The 26177-nt window shown below is 47.4% G+C and overlaps 1 protein-coding gene across 13 annotated transcripts in view; it reads left to right on the top strand.

The window, feature by feature from the left end:
* Positions 1–281: 281 nt before the first annotated feature.
* GOLGA3 (golgin A3) overlaps positions 282–26177 on the top strand; it is a 70181-nt gene continuing 44285 nt past the window's right edge. For 2 of the 13 annotated variants that reach the window (XM_058281167.2, XM_058281171.2), the window contains exons 1-7: positions 282–601; positions 4918–5209; positions 7503–7661; positions 10299–10411; positions 14295–14959; positions 15520–15631; positions 17875–18181. In XM_058281167.2, coding sequence (XP_058137150.1) covers positions 5089–5209; positions 7503–7661; positions 10299–10411; positions 14295–14959; positions 15520–15631; positions 17875–18181 — 1477 coding nt within the window. In that variant the 5' untranslated portion in view covers positions 282–601; positions 4918–5088. Of the gene's footprint in view, positions 602–786; positions 891–4569; positions 4773–4917; positions 5210–7502; positions 7782–10298; positions 10412–14294; positions 14960–15519; positions 15632–17874; positions 18182–26177 lie in introns of those variants that run through there. The other 11 variants (XM_058281158.2, XM_058281165.2, XM_058281162.2 and 8 more) reach the window with 10 other exon arrangements.

Below are 26177 nucleotides of genomic sequence, written 5' to 3' on the forward strand. Positions count from 1 at the left end.
TCAAGATATTGCTACTAACCATAGCCCGTGTCTTACATTTGGTGTATTTTCCCCCAGGCCACCCACTTGTTATCCTTCCTGGGAGAACATTCTCGTAGTCGTCCTGTTCCCACTGGCCCTTTCTAAATGAAAGTCCAGGCCAGGCCACAGGTTTGTGCCTTGGAGGCAGCGCCCCCAGCCCACCTTCTGGAGACGGCCTAGGACCACGCCCACAACGGGGCGTGGCGAGAGCGGTCACGCCCATGGGCGGGCGGACTGGGCGGGCAGGGCCCTTTCCAGCCACTTCCGCCGGAAGCTCAATTGTCCAGCTTCCTGCCGGGAGGTGTGTTTCTCCAGGGAAAGCGCCGCTGACTCTCAGATTCGCTTTCTGAGTCCTGTCTCGGGCCAGTCTCGAGTGGGCTCCATCCCAACCCTGCGTCCAGGGCAGCGCGGGTCCGAGGGAGCCTATCGGCGCGCGGAAGACGACCGTGTCCTCCCCGGAACGGAGGCGGCGCGCCGCTCCTGCTTCCGGGGGACCCGAGGCCGCTGCACCCGCGCCCCGCCCCTCTCTCGGCCACGTCTCCGCCCGCAGCCGGGGCCGCCGCGGCTGCCGCAGCGCAGGGTGAGGGTCGGCGGCGCCAGGCCGCGGGGCGCCGGGCGGGGCGGCCCCTCGCGCCCCCCGGCGCCCTCCTCTCCGGGGCGGGCCGCGGCCCCTCGGCGCCCGGCGGACTGGCTTCCCGGGCAGGCGGCGTGTGCGCCGCCGGTCGCCGTCTGCGCACAGCGGGGACGGCCGGTGCCGAGGGGCCTCCCGCGTCGGCTCGGGGGCCTCGCGGCCGCGCACGCGCGCGCCCTCCTGCCAGAAGTTCTGTCAGGCTGTGGAGAAACGCGACGTGGGGCCGGGGGTCGCTGAGGTGGGGCTGCTACGCCGTGCGCTTCCCGGTTGCCCCTCCCGGGCAGACGCGCCTCAGGGCTGGGTGCTTGGCGCTGCTTCCCGGGAGCGGCCCCTGCGAGAGTCGGGCGAGCAGTTCGACCGTCACTCGACAGATACTCCTCGAGCGCCACTCGCGTGCCGGGCGCTGGGCGCTGGGCGCTGGGGTGCAGCGTGCGCCGGTGTCGGGGCCTCGTCCTCACTGGGCTCACGCGGTAGTGGAGGGAGCACAGTAGGACGGCAGTGGACGTAGGACGGAGTCCTGAGTGGAGACTGGCCCGGCCAGCCGCCTTAGCTTAGGTGGAGGGCCTGAGGGCGGAGGTGACTTTTGAGCCACCGCCTCTGTGACCGGAAGATAACTGCAAAAATGTGGGAGAAGAGTAGGCAGAATGAACCGCAAGTGTGAAGATCCTGGAGGGAGGAGTAAAGTTGGGGTTCTTAGGTAGAGAAGCGTTGCTGAGGTGTAATGGAAAAGTAGGAAGGTGAGGAGGTGTAGGATGCTGATACGGGCGAGGGCCAGACCGGGAAAAGGGCTTTAGAGTTCATGATGGGAGCTTTGGCTTTCCTTGTCAGTGCGATTGAAACCCACAAGGATATTAGAAACCATTTACACCTCTCTCAGAGGTTTTTTTTTTTTTTTTTTCATTTAAAATTGTCCCTGTAATAGTTCAAACATAAACTTTTACTGAGGTGCTAGTTTCCAAATACGGTGTACCAACAAAGACAAGAAGGGGAAATAGATGTTTTAACTTTGTCATCTGACATGACTTAGATTAAAAAGTAGCATTGTTTTATTTTTAAATTTTGTATTTGCAGGTTGCTTCGAGGGAGACTATTTTCAATCTCCTGTCAATTTTGACAAACAACTATTGGAGGAAAGATAGTAGTGATTATTATTGCTGCCTTTTATTGAAAGCATGGGACAGATTAATTCCCTTATTGCATTTAATCCTAGCAATAGGTTTGTACTGTTTTCTCACTATTTTGCTGATGAGGAAACTGGTTAAGAGTTTCCTCATCAATAAATCAGCCCAAGATCTCACAGCTAATTCGTGGTGGAACCGAGATTTGAAGCACAGCTGTCTGACTGCAGACCTTGTCCTTTAAATCATTATGCTATACATGAGGCTAGTAAGAATATTTTTGTGTTTTTGGATTTCACTTTGTTCATGGGTCTCTGTGTTGTTTATTTTTGATTACTTATTATGGCGTCAGCCACATATTACCTTAGTAAGAAAATCTCATTTTGCCTTGGCTGTGCTCTTGTTGTTTCTAATAGGTAGAGTGGAGTATCTGAAGCTGTTAATGTATATACACTGAGTTTGTGTAATCTGTTGAATGAGGAAAGCTGGAAGGTTTATAGGTATCAAAGACGGTGGTTTCTCAATATGAAGTTCCTTGATATGAGACAGGTGAACGCAGGGTTAAGTGCATCTTGTGGAGTTCTAAGTGAAAACTCTTTGCCTCTTCTCTCCCTCTCTAGGAAGCACAGCAGAAGGCAGATGGTCAAAATGATCATTTTAAAAAAAATTTCACATAATTGACAGTATTACCCATAGCTCCCTCCTGACATACCCCCAGCTATCTGACCCTCCTTGTAAGCCCAGAGATTTGCTTTTGTCAGTGGCCTGTGGTGATGGAACTGTGGAGACTGAGTCATGCTACCTGGAATACACATGTGACTGAGGGTGAGCAGAGAATGGCAGTTTATTCAGCTCCAGTGAGAAATGCACCTGACACTGAACGGCCGCCTTGGGCACAGGCACCTCCTTGGTTGTGAATTCTTTCTCTGTAGTCAGGCCTGAGGAAGAGCTGCAGGAAAACAGATGCATCCCCTTGGGTTACCTCAAGAAGTTGCAGTCATGGGTCCGCGTGGTCATTGTGGGTGTGACTACTTGGGAATGAGAAGGTTTCTTGTTTAGCGAGAAATCGGAATAAGGAGAATTAAATGAATGTGATAGTTGATGGCATCAGGCTAGGACAGCTTTCCTCAGCGAGACTTGAATATTTTTGGCTAATGTTCCCTCTTTCCTGGACAGTAGTAAGTGAAGGCATTGTCACTGTTTGCCTCTGCAGCACATTCCCTTCTGTGTTCCTTGGCTTTCTCACCTCCTGGCCTCCCTTTTGAGCAGACTGTTCTGTCTGTAATGTCAGTTGGTCTAGTCCTGCTGGCCACTCAGCTGTTCTTACTTAGCTGACATTGCTTGTCTGTGCTGTGGCTTTACAGGTTGTTCTTCCAGTTTATTATTCCCACTCCCAGGGGATTTCTTTTTTCTTTTTTTATTAGAGAAGTTGTAGGTTTGTAGGAAGCCATGCATAAAATACATAAAACAACTGCTGAAGGATGGAAACAACCTAAGTGCCCGGATGAATGGATAGATAAGATGTGGTATAAACATACAATGGAATACTGCTCTGCTGTAAGAAATGAACTGGGGAAGCACAGGACAGCATGGAGGATCCCTGAGGATGTTATATTGAATGAAATAATCCAGACAAAGGGATGAATATTGTAGGGTCTCACTGATAGTAACTAAAATAATGAGTGAATTTACCAAGTTAAATGGTAGAGTTTAAGTTAGTAGAAGACAGAATGTGGGTTGAGAGGGGGCAGCTGGGAGCGGGTGTAGCTCAAGTGGTTGAGCGCCTGCTTCCCACGTGCGAAGTCTGGGTTCATCCCCCAGTACCTCTTTAAAAAAAAAGTCCCTGGTTATGGAGTTCAGGTAAACCACAGGCCATACACCAACAACCAGAGGGTTTCATCCATAGGGCGAAACTGCCCTGGTTTAAACAGGACTGACCTGGCAGTTGAGGGGAGGGAAGGGCCTTCTCTGCAGAGAGAATGGCTTCCACCCAGTCATCCGTGTGTGGAAAGCACTGACCTGCAGGCACTTACGGCTGCTGCTTGGTGCAGGATACAGGGCGGTGGGCTTGTGGGGCACAGCAGTGATTCGAACCTATCGCCTCCCATCCCCAGGTGAAAACCAAAGATACTCCAAAGCAAAATGTGAAAGTTTTCTTTTGTGAAGGAATTTGTCAGGAAGAAAATTTTCTAGCAGGTCACCAGTCCACTAAGTATACCAGTGTCTAGTGGCACTGCTGATTTTGGTGTGTTTGGGTTGTAGCTGAGGTAGAGGCTTGATGGCATTGCAGTGGTTTTTCCCCAAAGATGGTATCTTGTGAAACTGGTGATTTTCAGAGGGGTGTGTTGGATGTGCAGGGACAGATGTGTAGTTCAAATCCCTCTTTCCATCCTTCAAGGGCCCACTCATCTACTGGCCCACCTTAAAATTGTTTCAGGGATGAAATACTACCACATGGATGTGGTGGAGACACAGACAAGGCCAAGAAGTCCTGTGCACATGGGACCATTTTTTGACCAGCCTCATTAACTTCCTTCATTTCTGTGCTCAGATGTTGTTCCAGCATTGCTGGCCCCATGAGCCACTCAGAGGGACTCCCAGAACCCTTTGCTTATGGGGCGTTCCAGATGAGCTGATCGGGTTTGTGTTACTAAAGTGCACGCTTCTATCCACGGTGCTGTCGGGTTGCGTCCTTGGGGATTCATAACCTTTCAAGTTCTTAAAGCACTGTGAGCACCTGGTGTCTCTGGCCGGGAGGGTTGGAGGCAGGAGGGGGAATACTGATTCCTTTGGTTACAGGCCAGACACTCGGGCTTGCACAGGAGGCGACTCCCGTTTCTGGTCACCACCGTGGTCGTCTGGGCTCCCCTGCCATCCTCAGCGCCCTTGCATCACGGTGGCCGGGTGATGGTGGGCAGAGCCCACCCTCAGGACTTCGCGGATCCACAGTCAGCGCCCATAGGGAAGGGCCAGTTTTATCCTCAAAACCTCGAATGCTGTAGGTGTGCAGTACTTCCTGCTTGGATGAGTAAACGTGTATCTATTTACCTAATGAATGCAAACTGGAAACCAGACACTAATTTCAGAATTCTACGTCAGTTCTAACAAATGAGACTTTGTAAAGCATTCTTTCTTTCTTCCAATCAGGTACCACACTATTAGTTGGTTTGACTTCAAGCCATTTATGAGACTTCCTGTAAATCTCCAAAAAATGAGAAACATGGTACAGTCCTTCAGAAGAGCCCTCAGCGGTTGGTAATGGGGAGAAGCCAGATTTGCTAGCGCTTCCGGTGTCGCCCGTGTCGTGCCCTGTCGACCATGGATGGGGCCGCGGCCGTGCAGGATGGCCTCATGGAGGGCAGCAGCACCTCTGCTTGCCCAGAGGCCCTGCAGCCCCCAGGCACGCCGGTGCTGCCTTACCAGCAGGGTGACGCCCAGAGTAAGTTGGCTCTGCAGAGGAGGGCTCGGGTCAGCTTGGGGTCGAGGCTGCCCATGAGCTTTTCATTTGCTCAGAGTGTGTTTCTAGCCCTTGGATGGGAGCATTTTCTCGTTTGATGCTAAGTTGAGACCCACCGTGGTGCGTGGGACTTGGTCAGCCTAGGCCGTCCTGCCCCAGCAGCGCGGGTGCAGCTTCACCTTGGCTTCCCCTGAAGTGCCCATGGTCTGTGCTGAAGCATTACTCTTCCCTGCATGAAATTCTAACTTTTGGTTGCCGAATTTTTGATAACTGGGATCCAAAAAAAAGGTCCAGCAGTGATCTAAGGATTATTAAATCGCATCTGCCTGTTACCAGATGAGTTATTTATACATCAGGAAGTGCTGCAGGGCATTATGTGCTTGAAAATAGTGGATTACGGGTATGACGATTTACTAGCAAAAACTACTTTCAGGTTCTCTTAAAATAATGTTCAGGCACTTAAATGGCTTTCATGATTTCTGCTATTTATTTTTTAAGATTTATTTTTTATTTATTTCTCTCCCCCTCCCCCCCAGTTGGCCGCTCTCTGTGTCCACCTGCTGTGCTCCTCTGTAATCGCCTCTATCCTTATGAGTGGCACCGGGAATCTTTGTTTCCTTTTGTTGCGTCATCTTGCTGCGTCATCTCTCTGTGTGTGTGGTGCCACCCCTGGGCAGGCTGCACCTTCTTTCGCCCTGGGCGGCTCTCCCTACGGTGCGCACCCCCTGCATGTGGGGCCCCCCCCACTTGGGGAACACCCCTGCGTGGCACGGCACTCCCTGTGTGCATCAGCACTGCGCATGGGCCAGCTCATCGCATGGGTCAAGGAGGCCCAGGGTTTGAACCGCGGACCTCCCATGTGGTAGGCAGACACCCCATCTATTGGGCCAAGTCCGCTCCCTGATTTCTGCTATTTAAATGCTAGGTAAGGGGAAGTGGCTCAAGTGATTGAGCTCCCACCTACCACATGGGAGGTTCCAGGTTCAGTTCCCGGTGCCTCCTGGAGAAGACAATCAATCAGCGAGCTGGCGTGATGGGCAGGTGCAATGAGCTGACACAACAAAGGAGATGCAAAGAGGAAATACAGAGACACAACAAAAGCAGGGAACTGAAGTGGCTCAAGAGATGGAGCGCTTCTCTCCCACATGGGAGGTCCCAGGTTCAGGTTCCCGGTGCTTCCTAAAGAGAAGACAAGCAGACGCAGAGTACATGACAAGTGCAAACAACAGTGGGGGGGCAGGGGGATAAATAAAATAGGTATTTTTAAACAAATGAAAAATAGTCAATAAGTGAATGATAAATACCGGGTGAGGTAAGTGATAAAGCATCCAGGTTTAGGAGGCTGGATTCTGCAGTCAGACCTGGAATCAAACGTCAAATCTCAAATCTGCCACTTAAAAGCCATGTCCTGGGAAATGGATGTGGCTCAACCACTTGGGCTCTTGTCTGCCATATATGAGGTCCAGGGTTTGGTGCCGAGGGCCTCCTGGTGAGGGCAAGCTGGCCCATGTGGTGAGCTGGCTCACACGGAAGGCCGGCCCATGTGGGAATGTGACCCCACGTAGGAGTGCTGGCCAACGCAGAGGCTGGAGTGGCAAGATGACACAACAAGGGACACAGAGGAGAGAAAATAAGATGTAGCAGAACAGGGAGCTGAGGCGCAAGCGATTGAGCACCTCTCTCCCACTCCAGAAGGACCCAGGATTGGTTCCTGGAACAGCCTAATGAGAATACAAGCAGACACAGAAGAGCACATAGCGAATGGACACAAAACAGACAACGGGAATGGGGGGAGGGAATAAATAAATATATTTTTAAAAAGCCGTGTCCTCTGGGCAGGCCACTACCATCTCAGGCTGAGGGAGTGGAAGACCTGCATAGCTGCAGAGCTGTGACCGCTGGCACTGTGGCTGTCTGCCAGATATTGTCAGCTGAGTGTCCCTGTTTATTTCTTAGACTTTCATAGGGTTTCTCATTGGTCTTATTTCATGTTAAGGAGCTATTCCTACTTGCATTCCACAGCCGTGTGCAGAAGGTGCGCTCCTCCAGATGAGGGTACTGAGGCCACAGGGGCGGGGCCATCTCAGGTGTCCCTGCTGGTGGAGACAGGAACAAGGGGCCTTGCTCTTCTCTCAGAGCGAACAAATTTAATGTGAAAATTGCTCCTGTTCATGTACTGAAACTCTCTTTTATTCTACTTTAGCTGTGTTTGAAAAATGACTTGATTTTATTGTTTAAAAAAATGGAATGGTCCAAAGCTGCTTTATATTTCCAGGTGCTGTTGTGAAAGTAAACCCAATTTCAAACGAAGGAGAAGGCCTGGATGTACCCGGCAAGGGGGACGCCTGCCAGAATGGCCCAGTGGCACCTTTCCCGGGCCCTGCACTGCCTCTTGGTCCTGCCACAAGCCCAGTGGGTCCTGATTCATCCCCAGGTGTGGCTGGTTTCCATGACAACCTAAAGACGACTCAGGGAACTAGTGCTGAGGGCAGTATTAGAAACGAAGCTTTGCAGTCTCTCAAACTAAGTCTTCCTATGCAAGAAACGCAACTGTGTAAGCATCTGTTTGCCGTCACACCTCCTCCCTGTTGCTCTCCTCAGAGCCTCCTCTCTCTGTCGGTTGTCACTCAGTTTACCTTTTAGTAGCAAATGAGGAATCGAGTTCCTTACCACTTGCTCATTTGTTACTGTGATGGGTTGTGTGTTTACCAAGATGGTTTCATTTTAAGAAATGAAAATATGCTTGGGTGTGAAACTGCTTTGTGTCTGATATTGAGAATCAGAAGTTCTGTCTTTAAAGCACCAGTGTCCCTTATCTCCCCAGAATGACAAGCTGGAAGATAGTGGGGCATCGATCTTTTTTTAAAAACAAAATTTATTGATACACATTAAAAAAGCATCCAGTGCACCCAAAGTGTACTATCGATGGTATTTGGTATAATCTCATAGTTGTGCGTTCATCACCGGGGAATCGATCTTGAAGAGACAGTTGGACACTTATACTTTGAAGCTTTTATTTTATGAATTAGTTTGATCAGCATCTGTTGTGCTGACCTCTGGGGTTGTGCAGGTGACAAGGTCACAGACTGGCGGCCTGTGAGCCCTGGAACCTCCAGGCATTTTAGGTACACACGTGTGTCCTGGGAGTCAGGCCCTAGCACCTGCAGGCCTTTCACACACACGTGCCACGTGAGCCCTCCCCTGCATACTGCGTGCTGTTTTTGTCATAGCCACCTTGTTCCCTCATCCCTGCCTCCAGGTAAGTCACGTTCTCATTTTTAAAAGCTGCGTCACAGCCCCTCGTGTGCCTGGGTCAGTTGTACGGCTGTGTGCTGTTCGCTGTGTTTCAGGTTCTTGCCCAAAATGAGGACTGCTGCAGTGAAGTCTTGGTGTGTGTGTCCTTGTGGCGTGGTGCCTCAGTTTCTCTGGGCTGCATTCCCAAGGGAAACGGGATTGCTGGGTCGGAAGCCCGGCTCTCTCCTTCCCGTGTTGCCACGTTGCTGCCCACCAGGGGGTGTGGGTGCTCCCTGCCTCCCACCTGCCTCGCTCCTTCCAGTTCTCACCAGCCTTGTGGATGGAACGAGGCATTTCTCTTCTGTGAATTAGCTGTTCATGTCTTTGGCCCTTTCTTTTTTTTGGGTTGTTAGTCTTTTTCTTCACAAGTATTTTTTTAGGGATTCAGTGTGTTTTAAAAATTAAAAACTGGTTGCCAACATTTAAGTGAAGAGATGTCATGTTACAGTTGGATTCCTTATCTTAAAAGTCCACAAGCCCAGTCCCCAGTTGCCTCATGGCAGTGTCTGGCAAGAGCACGCCTTCCAGCTCGAGGGCGCACAGACCCTGCCCGGCACCCGAGTGGAGGCGGTGTGTGTCCACTTGTTATCCACTTGCGGGGTGTGTCATTCAATCTGCTTGTCGTCCACTTGGCAGCAGTGTGTCGTTTAAATCCAGCCTGTCTTGCTGATTTATGTTACCTGCCTGATACTTCGTCTAGCCTGGCAAGAAATACTGGAGACCCTTTTCAGTGATAAAATTTAGAAATGAATAATGATACTGATGAATTTCTAGTGAAATTGATTTTAGGCATTATTTATAATAGCTGCTTACCTCCTTAAAATCTGTATCTGAAAAGAGTGCCATGTGTAAAAAGTTATATTATTACATTTATCTCCTCTCATCGATACATTAACCAGATCCTGTGAGGCCCTTCTGGCAGCCTGCTGATACATTGAAGAAGAATAAAGCTGTAAATCTGAAGCAGGCCAAGTGACAGCTCTGGTTTTGTAATTGTAGGACCTTTGCACTGACTTTATAGCCCTTTTATTTCCCACAGTAACACTACTAGATTTTATTTGTGTGTGGGTGCATATTTATGTTTTTAATACTGTGGCTGGCTGAAAAGTTGTCCTGTCCCTGTCATCGTGCACGTCCCTAGGTGGGGTGCCAGCCCTTGGGAGCGCTGGCGTTACTGGCCCCCGCAGGCAGGCGCCGCCTGGCCTTTACTCTGGAGTGAGCCCTGCATTGGTCGCTGTGCGGGTGGACGGGTCACAGTTTGATGGCTTTAGTGAACGATGTCTGCGTACAGGGGGGGTGCGTGAGCACTCTTGGCTTTATAAAGCCCTGCCATAGCATAACTTATTGCAGGGGTTCAGAAAAACTATGGATCAGTTTTACCCCAACGGCATGAAGAAAAGTTTGGTGTCACGTGAGCTTTAGGTGTCGCTCGGGGTCCCCCAACCCCCCTGGGATGTAACTCCACTGTCGTGCTTGTCACATGCCCCTTGCGGTCAACCAGTGAGCAGATTAGGGCCCAGCGGGGACCCTGGGAAGACGGCTCCTTCGGGCTGTCGTGCAGCTCTCTCGGTGGTCGTGAGGCATGTTTTGGCAGCTGGTGGGAGCACGTGGTCTGCCCGATGAGAGGGCTGCTGCTCACGGCTGGTTCGCTGCTCTAGTGATTGTCCTCAAATTAGATGTCTGTGCCTTGTTTGGGAGCTAAACTGACCCATAACTCGACATAAGATCTGTGCCTTGATGCTCTGTGAGTTTCTAAGTGGCCGTTTCCATACTGCAGGCTCGACAGAGGCGCCCCTGCCCCTGGAGAAGGAGGAGCAGATCCGACTGCAGGCTCGGAAGCGGTTGGAGGAACAGCTCAAACAGTACCGAGTGAAGCGGCAGCAGGAAAGAGTGAGTCTCCTCTTCTGTACCAGCTAGTGACAAGCTTCGTGCGTGAAAGGGTGCAGTTAGTCAGACCCGCTGCGTCTGCCCTTGGCGTCTTTGGGGCTCGCCTGGGCCCTGCAGCTGCCGGCCGGGCTCCTCCTCGCTTCCCTGTGAAGAGGGTCCCTGGCCTGCCCTCCCGAGGCCTCGGCAGCCTCGCGTGGCCCTGTTTCCCTCGGGTCAGCGGTGCCTCAGTCTGCGGTTGGGAAAGCAAAGAAAATAAGTCCTTTCCCATCATTGCTCCCTGACTCGGTACCAGTCACATTGTTAGATAAGATGGCTTTGACAAATGTTTCCATACGGTATCCTAAAATAAGTTTTATTTAGGCTTCAAAGTCCTGTTGCGTGGTACTGGTACTCCTGTGGCGCCAACTGCCTTTTTAATCACATTCAGTGAATTTGAACAAGATACAGATGAAGCTTCATTTTACAGTTCTTCCAGCTTTCTGTGGGCATGACCTTTTTCAGATTAAGTTCATTTACTCTAACTTGTAAACACTGCTTTAACTGAGGATCTTGGTGGCAGGTGTGGGTCAGGATTAGCCACCGACTTGCCCTGGACTGTGCCCTTGTTCTGCGGGTGGCCTGGCGGGAAGGCGGGGTCTTGGCCAGATGCTGACCTGCTGCAGCCCCTGAGAAGCAGACAAGTGAAGGTCTCCTTGAGCACCCACCACCCTGGCCCACCAGAAAACAGTTGGAATATTAGTAGATTTATTATGTGCTAAACACTGCTGAATTCCCTACAGACTTTGTACAGTACAGACCTTGCAAGAATTGTGTCGAACTAGTGATGTTTACCGCGCGAGAGCTGGGGCGCAGGGGTGCAGGAAGGTGCTGGAGAGCCCATGATCTTAAAGGGGGCGCCCAGCCCAGACCCCTCGGGGAACTGCCCGCTTTTCCAGCATTCTGTGTAGAGTGTCGACCGTAGTTGATTTACGTGTCAGTTCAGTTCAGATTCCAAATGTGAAAATTTGATGTAATTCCCCTTTAAAAAACTTAAATAGCTATACCACTAAGAGTTGACAGAGCTGCTCAGGCAGACAGAAGCGCTGTCCACCGAGGCCTCCCCCTGCACTGCTGGCGGTGCCCGCTGTCCTGTCCATACCTGGGGAAGGCGGGAGGGAGGTGCCAGGTTCTCCACCACCTCCCACTCCATGCTCCAGAGACCAGGACCGCGACGGCCCCACTGGGCACTGGTGCTGCCCGCCGCCCCGCCCCACTCTGGAGATGCCGGGTCCCAGCGTGGCAGTACTGCCTGGGAGGCGCCATCCCTCTCAGAGCGTCTGAACCAGCCCCTGCCCAGCCCGCGTTGAAGTGAGGAGCTGCTGAGCTGCTGAGCTGCTGGGCCTCGCCGGCGCGGGCTCGCCTGCCCCCCAGGTTGCAGAGAGGCACAGTGCTGACAAGGAGGCGTGAGGCCTGTTCAGGGTGGAAACATGGGTCACGACTAGAGCTCACAGTAATCGTCCAGTGAAAAGCATGCGGCTGTCTCAACAGAAAAGCTTTTTGATAAAATTCAGCAATAGGAAAAAAAAACACATAACCTATTAGTGAAGATACACCATAAAATAAAAATCAAGGTATTTAAGCAAAAAAAAAAAAATTCAACACCAGAAGCACAAAATGGACAGGTAGCAAACTACTAAGCTAGGAATAGAAAGTATTTCCTTAATACGAGGAATGTAATTCAGAACTAAAGCCAGTGCATCTCTAAATGGGATAAAGCACTGGGTAAAACTCCCATGTATAGTCCCATGTGTGCTTTGAGAAATGTCAGGTATATGTCTCCATATAAGTAGATACTTAACATATTTTATGCAAATAGGAGTGTGCTCTCTGCACTGTTGTCCACATTAATTTTTTCACTAAGTATATCTTGTGCTCTTTCTCCATCAGCATAGACAACTGAGATCTACCTCATTCTTCTTTCTAGCATGTGCGTGCACCAGTATTTAGTTAGCCAGTCCACAGTGATGGATATGTAGATTGTTTCTTGTGTGATAAAATTGCAGTGTTGCAGTGAATGTATCTTGGTATATTTTTGTGGATAAATCATGTTTACAGTTTTGACATCACTCGCCTTACAAGTAGGTTAGACCACTTTACACTCCTATCAACAGTTCGCAAGGCTGCTAGTTTTCTTATATCCTTGACAGCTTTGAGAAATAGCAAAAATTGAATTTCTATCTTTCTGAAAAATGATATCTCTTAACATTGACCATCTTTTCATCTGTGTTTCTTTGTTACCTTTGTCTGTTTTTCTACTTGTCTTTTTGATTTGTCAGTGCTGTGTACATGGAAGTTATCCCTTTTAATAAATATTCCAAATAATTTTTGTCAAGTTTGCCATGTCTTTTGACTTCTTTTCTGGCATGTATTTTGCTGCACAGAAATTTTGCATATTCACAGTAAAAAAATTTTAACCTTTATTCTTATTTCTTTTGGGGATTATATCATATTTCAAAAGGATTCCCCCATATGACGAATATAAATAAATTCACCAATATTATTTTCTTGTACTTTTAAGATTGTGTTATTTAATATTTAATTCAAATGCATCTGAAACGTTTGAATTAGGATGAGAGAGAGGGATTTAGCTTCTTTTCTTTTGACAGCCGGTCAGTTACCTCAACATTGCTCCATAATCTGTTTTTTCCTCAACAGGCAGTCCTCTCTTGATTGTAGTATATCTTAAATAGCTCTAAATCCCACCTGAGTGTGGACCTCTTTGTGGGCCCTGGTCTGTCTTGTCGACCTGTCTGCTGCTTTCCTAGCTCTCGGCGGCTCTCACTGTTCAGCCGTGACGCACAGGCTCCGTGTGGACTCCACCTGCCGGGGGCCCCGGCCCTCACTGCTTCCCCGGCCAGTGCTCGTTCAGTACTCCAGCTGCCTCCCAGCATCACTTGGCCATGTTTTTATCCTCCCTTTATACTCCTCCCCTGTAAAAAAAAAAAAAAGAAAGTTCATGGTATATTTTAATTGGGCTCATACTACATGGATTCTATAGAATGACGTAGGACTGCATCTTCTTCAATAAGGGAGAGTCTTGTTGAAATAGCAACAAGGTGGGATGTCTTCCCTTCTTCCCCAGAGTCATTCAAGGCCAGTTAGTAATTCTCGCTAACACAGTAAGAAAAAGAAGTGAGTGATGTAACTATTAAAAAAAGATTTACAGGTGTCAGTAGTGCCTTGGAAAGCTAATCACATGGAAACATTACGGGGTTTAATTACGGTTCAGAAAATTGTCAGTTTAAAATTACAAATATGAGAAAATCAGTAGTTATCCTAACATGACGAATTATATGATTAGTGGGAAAAGATAATGTTTATAATAGCAACAAAAACTGTAAAACATCTAGGAATTAAGCTAAAATGTCAAAAAAGTGCTTAGTATCTGGATGAAGTGCGCTACCTGATTCCTTTTAAGGGACATGAAAATAGCCATGAGTAAATGGAAGGAAACAGCTGACTACCACTAACAATGAATTTAAGGCAATTCTAATTCAACAGGACTTCTAGTTTTCTAGTGTGAATTTTTTAAAATGTTACCTGAAGTAATAAACTCAGTAGAGTAGCCAGAGAAGTTTTGTAAAAGAGGTGTACTGAGGAAGGACTTTATCTAATAGATACTTTTTAGGTGCTGTAAAGTCACAGTAGTTGAAAATTTGTGCTTCAGACCCAGGGGATGTTGGACTCAGTGGGAGACAACATGAAAGATGAAAGGTGAGGTAGTAGCCAGAGCGGGGGGCTTGGTGGACAGGCACACACCTGCTGTCAGCGCAGGAGTATACGTGGGCTCGCCCTTACGCACTGCTTCAGTTTAAACAGCATCTTTTTTCCTTTGTTTCCTTCTCAGTCCCATCAGCCTGCAACTAAAACAAGACTTTTCAGCACCCTGGATCCTGAGCTCATGCTCCATCCAGAAAACCTGCCAAGGGCCAGCACCGTGGCCATGACAAAAGAATACTCCTTTCTACGCACCAGCGTCCCCCGGGGGCCCAAGGTGGGCAGCTTAGGCCTCCTGGCTCATCCTAGAGAGAAAAAAAGTTCCAAATCGAGCAAAATTCGGTCTCTGGCTGATTACAAAACTGGAGACTCAGACACGGAGAGTCCTGGCAGAAACGTTCCGGCTGCCGACTCCGCTAGGGGCTCGGTGAAGCAGAGCAGGAGCGGGGCGGTGTCCGTGGTGTCTGAGATCAGCCTGGCTCCTGACCCTGATGACCGCCTGGAGAATGCCTCGCTGGCTGCAGACAGCGTGTCTGAGGCTGACGGGAGCGAGGCCGGGGTGAGGCTGGACGGAAATGACAGTGACAGTTCGTCGTACAGTGGTGTTTCCACCCGGGGCATGGAGGGCAGTCGGGACGCTTCCTACGTGGTCAATGGCCAGGAGATTGCTGTGGAGGCCATGGGCCGGTTTCCCTCAATTAAGGACGTCCTCCAGGCCGCAGCGGCTGAGCATAAAGGCCGAAGACAGGAGGTGGACGGAGAAGTGCGGAGCCGGAGAGACAGTGTTTCCAGCAGGTAGGGGCAGCAGGGTGGGCCTGGGTGCCGCTCGGCCACCATGCTTGCTTCCTAGCAGGGTATGCGCCCATAGCCCATCTCTAGCCTTGACTATTAGCGTTTCAGTGTAGACAGCTCTGCTGCTTTGTAAGAAGTAGAATTAGATTTAAGAGTCTGCTTGAAATGTCTTACCTTAAAATATTTATATAGACATTTTCCTAAAACTGCTCAGATGCTTAGGTGGGCTGTTTCCACGAGGACATTCCAGGTTTGTGATGGCTGAAGTTACCCACCTGTGTTGCCAGGAGTTTTAATTGGTAGCATTCATTTTTGGCTTGAGTAAATCATTCAAATAATTTATTTAGCAGAGTAGGTATAGCTCAGGGGTTGAGCACCTGCTTTGTATGTATGTGGTCCTGGGTTTAATCTCCTGTACCTCCTAAAAAATAATAATAAAATAACTCATTTATCTAAATGGTTTGGGGGAGAATAGCAGGGAGTGTGGACTTTGGAGACTAAAGAACTATAAAGGGCAAATAAGTCACATTCCCAGTCCTGATGATTGTGCCTTTACCCTCTAGTGTGTCCATGGAAAGCTCTATTGCCGAAACTCAGGATGAAATGTTGCAGGTTCTTAAAGAAAAGATGAGACTTGAAGGACAGCTGGAAGCCTTGTCATTAGAGGCTAGTCAGGTAATGGGTGTTTGATTTTTTAATGTTTCATGTGTTTCAAAAGAATGTGTAGTTCCTGTTGCTTGGATACAAACTTTGTGAAGGTTATTAAGAAGCCCGTTTATTACTGGTAGTCGTATATTACCCAAGTCTTCTGTGCCCTTACTTATACATAAAGGTCAAGAAGAAGAGGCCTTTTTATTATTGGTAGTAGTATATTAATTACCCAAGTCTTCTGTGCCCCTACTTTTTTGTCTGTTTGATTTGTCAGCCTGAGAAAGAGGTGTGCTGTGCTTTCCCACTCTCAGTTTGCATGGCTCCCTGTCTCCTTAAATCCCCCTAAGGACTTGCCTTAACTATTTCCTTTCTATGCAGTGATGTACTTAAAAGTTAAATTCTTTGTGGATTGTATCCTTGCATAGTGAATTTTCATCTTTGCCCCCTTAATACTTTTTGTGGTAGTTCTGCATTTTATGAGGTTTTTCTTGCTGTATCTTGTTAGCATTTGCAAATCACTTTCCATTGCTTAATTTTCAGCTTTCTTTTGTCATTTTGTTTTTTTTTTCCTTCTGTCATTTTGTATTATGCTCTCTTAGAGATAGCAAAGAACTAGGTTTTTATCTTTCAGTCAACAGTTTACTTGGGTTCAGTTGACTTCCCCTGTTTATGTCTGGGGAGTGAGGGGCAGCGTAGGTGCAGGGGTGAGGCACTGCAGGGGATGCAGGGAAGGGGGAGAGGAAGTCACTCCTTCCTCAGCTGGCTTTTTCCTCTACCTTTCCTAGCCATAGTAACTTTCCTTGCTAAATACAGTGTCATGTTTAATAAGTATATGTATTTGGTGCAACATGACCCTTGGACATGAACCATATAATTTGTGGGTACATAAAATGAATAAACTAAATAGGTGGTTTCAAAGAGTTTAAGGTTAATTTTGGTTATATACAGTTTTCACCTGATGAACTTCTTTCGCTTAATAACCCTTTCAGTGAATGCATTCCCACTTCATCTATATATTTGACCCCTTGAACAATCTAAGAAACTTAGCTTGCTTTTACTTTATCTTCTTATCCTTTCGGCACACTCTTCCAGCTCACTCACTTGCTCTTTAATTGTGTCCAAACCAAGATCTATCTGGATTATTGTGGTTGTAGTACTTTCTGACATCTCTACAGAGATGCTAGCGATACCTCTTCTAAACTCTTACTGGGTTTGCGCAGGTCACTTGCTTTCCTCGGGTGTTTGTTGGCACATGGTCGTCTGCTCATCTTCAACTTGGGATTCCTGTTTGCATCCCAGGTCCACTCCTGGAGGGTGTTTTGCTCTCTGCCCTGGCTCGTCTCTTTTTGTGGCTCTCTGCTCCTCTATGAGGGGCGCCGTGTGTCCTGTCGCCTGGATGGGTGCCCCTGAGGCCTCTGGTTGCCATGGTTATGGTCTTGCCTGGGGCTCTCTGATTCTTTTTCTTTTAGAAATCTGTCAACATTTCTGGTATTCTTATTTGGCTTTGGCTTTTGTTGTTGTTGTTTTTTGTTGTTTTAAAGATTTATTTTTATTTCTCTCCCTCCCCCCCCACCTTCCCAGTTGTCTGCTCTCTGTGTCCATTTGCTGTGTGTTCTTCTATGTCCGCTTGTATTCTTGTCAGCGCCACCCAGAATCTGTGTCTCTTTTTGTTGCGTCATCTTGCTGCATCGGCTCTGCATGTGTTCGGTGCCACTCCTGGGCAGGTTGGACTTCCTTTCACATGGGGCAGCTCTCCTTGCAGGGTGCACTCCTTGCGCATGGGGCTCCCCTACTCAGGGGACACCCCTTCATGGCACAGCACTCCTTGTACACATGAGCACTGCATGTGGGCCAGCTCCACAGGGGTCAGGAGGCCCTGGGTTTGACCTTGGACCTCTCACGTGGTAGGCAGATGCTCTGTCCGTTGAGCCAAGTCCGCTTCCCTGGCTTTGTCTTTTGGACATATGTATTTTTTGACTTTGTCGTAATCTTTGGGGTTGCGTACACAGCTTTTCCCAGGGATCGCGCTGCTTGATTGTTGCTGCACCTGGAACTAGCTCGGGCTCTGCACTGTCCTCTTCCACCTCTCTGTCCTGCTTGGAGAACTGTCATGCTAGACTGACTGGAGTGTCTGTTTCAATGTAAAATTCACCTTGCTGGGCCCCGTTCTTTATATCGTTGGCTATGTTTTAGCAGTCCTGTTAATACTGTGGAATAAGTGACTGATGGTTCTGAAAGTAACTATGACTGTTTGGGGACCTTTTCAGGCACTTAAGGAAAAGGCAGAGCTGCAAGCACAGCTTGCTGCCCTCAACACGAAGCTTCAGGCTGAGGCTGAGCACAGCCGCAGCAGCCAGCAGGAGCAGGACTCGCTCAGCTCGGAAGTGGACACCTTGAAGCAGTCTTGCTGGGATCTGCAGCAAGCAATGACTGACCTGCAGAACATGCTGGAAGCCAAGAATGCCAGCCTGGCATCCTCGAACAATGATCTGCAGGTGGCAGAGGAGCAGTACTACAGGCTCATGGCTAAAGTGGAGGAAATGCAAAAAAACATCCTCAGTAAGGACAACACAGGTGAGTGCTGTGTATCTTTGCTTAATCCTCTTTGAAATTGCTTGGTGAGTTTTGGCCTGATCTGTGGTGATATTAGTAGGTTGTGGTTTTTTGGTGTTAATTTTTAATTTACACAGAAGTTACCTACCTTCTCAAGTATAATTTCTGGTTGAGCTCATGGAAATCTGTATGTTGTTGCATGTGCATCAGGGAGAATGACTTAGTTTAGAACTTTGGAATCTTTTTTTTTTTTTTAAGATTTATTTATTTTATATTTCTCTCCCCTCCCACTTTGGAATCTTGACAGTCAGTAACAGTCATTTCCAGTCATTATGCCTGAAGAGTTCTGTTGTTATTTGTGGGTTTAGAGCTGCCTTCTTATTCCACAGAATCAGAGATTCTGATTTAAATGTTTAAAAACACTTTTGTTGTTGGTTAAATTATTTTATTCCTGTCGTAAGTTCAGCTCTTTGGTCCAGGAGGACTCCTGTAGGGTCCCCTTTGGACAACAGTGGGATAAAACGGCAGGACCTTGGTGGCAGGTCACAAACGCCGAGAGCCCCTGTGTGGCCAGCAGCATGTCTTTCCCCGTCCTCTTGCCATCTTCCTCATCCAGGATTAGCTCGCTTGTACTCAATTCCCAACCCATTCACTGCTCATTGAAGTCACTCAAGATGCAGCGTAAACATTCTGTTCTCTCCAAAGCTCTCTCCATTCCTTTTGGCCAACATTAGTTGTATCTTCTTTGCATTGTTTTAGATTAACTGCGTTTACTGTCTGTCTTTCTCATCAGGAGAATGAGCTTCCTGGGGACAGGAATTGCGTCTGCTTCACCTGTGTCTGCCCACCAGTCAGCAGAGCACTGGGCACATGGCAGCCGCCTACCAAATGTTTGTTTAGCTGGTAGAACTGGTGTGTGGCCAACCTGCCATTGAGATAGCTGAATCAGTTAGGATTCCTCTTATTGTAAGCTATAGAAAACACAGCCCAAGTTGGCTTAAACAAAAAGGAGAGCCTCGAGCTTGGGTTAGCTGTGGATGAGACTTGGAGAAGGTCCTGAGGGGACCCAATAAAGAACCTTCCTCTTGCTCTTGAGTTTTTATCAGATTGAGTCATAAGACAAATCCCTAATGAAAGAAAATATCAGCATTACCACTGTTAGGACTGAGTTGGAGAACAGAACTTGGTGTCACAGCCAAGGGGCCTGCTGACTGAACCCAGAATGGGCAGAAGGATTGGAGCTGCCTTCCCTAGGTAGGGGTGCCCCCAGGTGAGACAGGGTCTTGGAGGCCACCTGTTCCCTCTGGGCAGCATGTTCCCAATGGGGGGAGAATATGAGCAGCATATCCCCACGATTCTTCCCTTATTTGCCCTTACATGAATTCCTTCACCTCCCAGGGTAAGTGAATAGAGGCCAAGAGAGTTCTACGACATGAGCCACTCCTGTGGAAGCATCAGGAGTCAGGGAAGAGCCTGCTCCCTAAGAGCTGGGCCGGTGACCCCAGAGGTGCCACTTGCTCGCTGGGTCCCTGCTTTGCTGTCCACTGTGTGGCTTCTCTTTGGGGTCACATGGTGGCCCCTCTAGCAGCTACAGGCTTGAACTTCATGGTGGCAGAACAACAGCTCAAATTTAAGACGTCCCATCTTCACAGTCCCCAGGCCAGAGATGGAGGGAGAGCCTTCCGGTCACCAGTCAGGAGGAAGAGGAAACTATCCCGTAAACCTGGTGGACAAGACACCTCTTCACTTTTCTTTGGGTCTGAATTGGCCATATGTCCTTGTCTGAACTAGTTACTTCGGATGAGGGGAAGGAATCCTCTGGGATGAGGCAAGGTCAGTCCTACCATATTGTGGTTGAAAATGGAAAAAGGGTGGCTTTCCCAAAGGAACATCAGGGTGCCGTGGCAGGAGGGGCAAGAAAGGAATGGCAAGGCAGCCTTAGCCAGTGTCCACAGAAGCAGCAGGTATACATGATGTGGCCTGAGCTGCTATGTCAATGTCCAGAGGCACCGGGAAGACGGCTCTACCTTCTCAGAGTTCCTTGTTGAACAAGAACAGAAATCCTAGAGAGGGCATCAACGTGGCATGAGAGGAGATATCCCCTAGAAAAATATCCCTGCAGAATCAACTACTGAAAGGACAGGTCCTACTTGCTTGGAACTCTGGAGGACAATACAAGAGTGGAGAAAGACTGCACAAATGCGGAATCGAAGAGAAAGAAAATAACATGCCAAAATCAGGAGATTTGCATCCCAGACCCACCAGTTCAGACCCCTCTCCTTCCTCCAGTCCTAGCAGTTTAAGAGTTGCACAGAGGCAGCATGACCTGGGGCCCTCCTGCCACAGTCGCAGACCATAGAGCCACTCACAGCAGCAAGTGAAACCTACGCAGAGCCAAGCAGAGGGACCCACGTCCAGAGAGACAGGGTAGAACACAAGCGGCGAAGGAGTACCTCATACCAAAGCACCCTAAAGGGAAAAGAGACCAGAGCAGAACTGTTGGCAAGAGGTGTACATACTCAGTCCAGGCTCTGACAGCTGGACCACCTAGACAAAAAACAGACCTTTCCGGATGGGGCAGTGTATTACGCAGCCAAAGGGGTACTGATGCAAAATACAAGAAATCACTTGGTTTTATAAAGGGTATTTACTTGGGGTAGGAGCTTACAGATACCAGGCCATAAAGCATCAGATACTTCCATCACCAAAGTCTTATTTTCAAATGTTGGGACAAGATGGCTGCTGACATCTGCAAGAGTTCAGGCTTCCTGGGTTCCTCTCTTCCTGGGGCTGGCTTCTCTTTCCTCTGTAAGTTTACTTCCTGTGGCGCCAGCTTAAGGCTTTAGCATCAAACTCCAACATCAAAATTCTAACAACTAATACCCTCCAACTCTGTCCTTTGCCATGCCTTTTATCTGCGAGTCCCCACCCCTTGGGCGAGTCCCCACGCCCTAATGATGTGGCCCAATCAAAGCCCTAATCATAACTGAATCACGCCCAGGTACAGACCCGATTACAAACATAATCCAGTATCTATTTTTGAAATTCATAACCATATCAAACTGCTATAGGCAGGATTCCCTAATGAGGAAGAAACTGGAAGCAGTTCTTACAGAGAGAAAAATAAAGTGGATGGGGGCTAAGAAACTACTGTAAGACAGGCCAAGTCCCAGAACTGAAAAGTGTAAGGAGAAGGGACACAGAATGGGGGAGAGAATTGAAACAAGTCATAGGAGTGGAGGAGAAAATTCTGCATACAAACAGAACAAATCAAGATTCCCTGAGAGGGAACAGAGGAAAAGAAGCTTTCTACTATAGGTGAAACAATTGCACACAAAAAGGACAGTCTTAAAAACTGTACTGTATATCCAGGGCAAAAATCAAATGCAGAATAGCTGAGAAAATTTAAATAAACAGTGGCTACTTTGAATGTCCAGAGTAAGTTGGACCAAGTTTCAAAGAAGATGGGAAGCGGATGTGGCTTAACTGATAGAACATCTGGGTACTATATGTAGGGTCCAGGGTTCGATCCCCAGGACCTCCTGACCCGTGTGGTGAACTGGCCCACATGCAAGTGCTGCCGCGTGCAAGGAGTGCCATGCCACGCGACATAGGGGTGCCCCACGCACAAGGAGTGCGCCCCAAAAGGAGAACCACCCCATGTGAAAAAAGAGCAGCCTGCCCGGGAGTGGTGCCGCGCACACAGAGCTGACGCAGCAAGGTGACACAACAAAAAGAGACATAGTTTCCCAGTGCTGCTGGATAATGCAAGCGGATGCAGAAGAACACACAGCGAATGGACAGAGCAGACAACGGGGGGGGGGGGGGGAGCAGAGAAATAAATAAAAAATGAATCTTTTAAAAAAAGTTTCAAAGAAGAGCCTTAACACAAAGCCAATGAACAGTAAAACCCTAGGTAAGGAGAAACTGGTTGTAACAAATCTTTCACAGAAATGCAAGTTGTTGGTTGTGGGGAGATGTATGGGAACCTTGTATGATGATATGGATGTTTGTTTTGTAAATTCATAACTTTTACTATACCCTTCTTTGTTTATGTATGTTCATGTATGAATGATATACTTCAAGGAAATTTTATTTAAAATAACTGTGGGAAAAGGGGAAGAAGGAGAAACTGACCTTCAGAGCTAACACATCAGAATAATCGGATACCTAGACATCAGCCAAAATTACATATGATACATAGTAAAGAGGAAGATATGGCTCAGTCAAGGGAAAAAAGTAAAATTTCAGAGTAGACGTAGAATTTGGAACAACTAATCAGAGAAGTTCAAACAGATCTCCTAAATTCAGTTCAAGAAGATGAAGGAAAAAATGGATAGAAATAAACTAATGGCGGATATAGATCTAGAGGCTATCAAGAAGACAATGTGTGAGCATAAAGAATAATTAAGAAGTTTAAAAAGCATAAATTATGGGGAGAAAAGACACAGTAATAGAGACTAAAACTACACTAGAGGCATACAGCAGCTGATCTGAGCAAGCAGAAGAAAGAATCAGCAAACTAGAAGACAGGACATTGGAAATCATACAGTCAGAAGAACAGATAGAGAAAAGAATAGGAAAAAGAAATGAGTAGTATTTCAGGGATTTGAGTGACAGCATGAAGCGCACAAACATACGCATCATGGATGTCCCAGAAGTTGAAGAGAAAGGAAAAGGGGCCAAAAGCATATTGGAGGAAGTAATGGTAGAAGTTTCCCAACTTTTATGAAAGACATAAATATACATGTCCAAGAAATGCAGCATACTCCAAACAGAATAAACCCTAGTAGACCTACTCCAAGACACAAACTAATAATCCAAATGTCAGATGCCAAAGACGGAGAGTTCTGAGTACAGGAGAAAAGTGATTCATCACATGCAAGAGGTCCTCAATAAGACTAAGTGCAATAAAGTACTGAAAGAGAAAAACTGTACCCAAAGTTCTTTATCTGGCAAAACTGTCCTTCAAAAATGAGGGAGAGGGTAATGGATCTGGCTCAGGCAGTTCAGTGCCCACCTCCCACATGGAAGGTCCTGGGTTCAGTTCCCAGTACCTCCTAAAGAAGACAACGTGCAGACATCGAGCAAAAACAATGAACAGACAATGAGAAAAAACAAGCAAGACAGTGAGCAAAAACAAAAAAACAAGCAGGGAATGGATGTGGCTTAAGCAGTTGGGTGCCCACCTCCCACATGGGAGGTCTCGGTTTCAGTTCCTGGTGCCTCCTTAAGAAGAAACAAATAGACAACAAGCAAAAACAACAACAAACAGACTAGGGAGCCATCTCAGGGTGGGGGAAATGAGGGCGAGTTTAAGACATTCACAGATAAACAAAAACAGAGTTCATGACCACAAGACCTGCCCTACAAGAAGTACTAAAGGGAGTTCTGAATGCTGAAAGGAAAAGACAGGAGAGATGAGCTTGGAGTCACGTGAAGAAGTGAAGATCTCTGGTAAAGTTAACTAAAGAGTAAATGCAGGGAAGCAGACTTGGCCCAATGGATAGGGCATCCGCCTACCACATGGGAGGTCCACGGTTCAAACCCCAGGCCTACTTGACCGTGTGGAGCTGGCCCATGGGCAGTGCTGATGCGCGCAAGGAGTGCCCTGCCACGCAGGGGTGTCCCCCGCGTAGGGGAGCCCCACACGCAAGGAGTGCGCCCCATAAGGAGAGCCACCAAGCGCGAAAGAAAGTGCAGCCTGCCCAAGAATGGCACCGCACACATTGAGAGCTGACACAACAAGATGACGCAACAAAAAGAAACAGATTCCCGGTGCACTTTATAAGGATAGAAGCGGTCACAGAAGAACACACAGCGAATGGACACAGAGAGCAGACAACTGGTGGTGGGGGGAAGGGGAGAGAAATAAATAAAAAAGAAATCTTAAAAAAAAAAAGTAAACGCAAAACACAATAGTACTGTATCCTCAATACATATTAACTCTACTCTTTAATTCCAATAGGAGTAAGAATACAATTGAAGAGCAAAAAGTCATATATCCTGATATGGATGGAGAAAATATAAGGACATACTGTGAGACAAAAACAACATAAAGAGGGGAAACAGAAGAATACAGGTGCTGAGGACAGGTACGCTGTTGAAGCTAAGTAGGTATCTTTTCAAATTAGCAGACTGTAGATGTGGGCTGTGTAAGACGAAGCCCAGGGCCACCGCAGAGAAAATACTTAAAAACTATACAAAAACAAGAAGGGAATCAGTCAGACACATCACAAAAGACCAACTATACAGAAAAGGAAGTGCCAGTAAAGGAACAGAGAGACCAAAAAAAGATATGGCATGTGAAACCAAAGGGCAGAATGGCTGAAGTAAGTGCTGCCTTGACAGTAGTAGCACTGAATGGTAATGGATTAAACTCCCCAATCAACAGACATTGGTGAATGGATAAATAAAGCATGATCCAACTATATGTTTGTTTGTTTTTTTACAAGAGACTCACTTTATTTTTTTCTCTTTATGTTTCTTTTTTTTCAAGAGACTCACTGTGTTTTTTTATTTATGTATCTCCCCTTCCCCGCTCCTCCAGTTGTCTGCTCTCTGTGTCCTTTCTCTGTGTGTTCTGTGTCCGTTTGTATTCTTGTCAGCAGCACCCAGAATCTGTGTCTCTTTTTGTTGCATCATCTTGCTGCATTAGCTCTCTGTGTGTGTGGCACCGTTCCTGGGCAGGCTGCACTTTTTTCGCATGGGGCAGCTTTCCTTACGGGGCGCACTCCTTGTGCGTGGGAGTCCCCTATGTGGGGGACGCCCATCCGTGGCACGGCACTCCTTGTACACATCAGCCCTGCGCGTGGGCCAGCTCACATGGGTCAGGAAACCCTGGGTTTGAACCCTGGACCTCCCATGTGGTAGGCAGACGCCCTGTCCGTTGGGCCAAATCCACTAAAGAGAGTCACTTTAGACACAAAGGCAGAAAAAGGTTGAAAGTAAAAGGATCGAAAAAGATAATCCATGCAAACAGTAACCAAAAAAGAAAAAAAAAAGCTAGGTTATATTAATATTGGACAAAATAAACATTAAGTTAAAAGCTGTTAAAAGGAACAAAGAGGGACGCTATATATTAATGAAAGGGTCAATACCCAAGAAGAAATAACAATCATAAATATTTATGCATCTAACCATGGTGACTAAGAATACTGAGGCAAAAACTGCAAAACTGAAGGGAGAAACAGACACCTCTACAATAGTTGCTGGAGATTTCAGTACCTCACTCATCAATAGGACATCTAGACAGAAGATCAGGAAGGAAATGGAGAACTTGAGTATTACGTTTTAACTAGAATTATCAGACATGTACAGAATATGCACCCTAACCTAGCAGGAAATACGTTCTTCTCAAGTGCACATGGATCATTCTCTAGAATAGACCACATATTGAGTCACAAAACAAGTCAAAATTAGTTTAAAAAGATTGAAATTATAGAAGGCATTTTCTCTGACCTCAGTGGAATGAAGCTGGAAATCAATAACGGCAAAAAACTGGAAAATCAGCAAACACGGAAGTTAACTAACTCAGTCTTAAATAATCAGTAGGTTAAAGAAGACATCACGAGGGAGATAAATAAATTTCTTGAGATGAATGAAGATGAGAACACAATATATCAAAACTTATGGGAGGGGAAGTGGCTGTGACTCGATCAGTTGGGCTCCCATTTACCATATGGGAGGCCCTGGGTTCGCGTCCCCGGGCCTCCTTGTGAAGGCAAAGCTGGCACAGCAATATGGTGCAACAAAGGGAAATAAGCAGATACAGAAAAAACATGCAGCGAATGGACACAGAGAAGAGGCAGCAAAAAAAAGGAACAAGTGGCAGGGGGTGTGTGGAAATAAAATCTTTTAAAAAAAACTTATGAGAGGGGAACTAATGTAGATCAAGTGGTTGAGTGCCTCCTTCCCATGTATGAGGTCCTAGGTTCAATCCCTGGTACCTCCAAAAAAAAAATCTTATGGGATGCAGCAAAGGCAGTCCTGAGAGGGCAGTTCATAGCCCTAAATG

The sequence above is a fragment of the Dasypus novemcinctus genome, chromosome 19 (assembly GCF_030445035.2).
Source record: "Dasypus novemcinctus isolate mDasNov1 chromosome 19, mDasNov1.1.hap2, whole genome shotgun sequence".
In the NCBI taxonomy this organism is placed as follows: domain Eukaryota; kingdom Metazoa; phylum Chordata; class Mammalia; order Cingulata; family Dasypodidae; genus Dasypus; species Dasypus novemcinctus.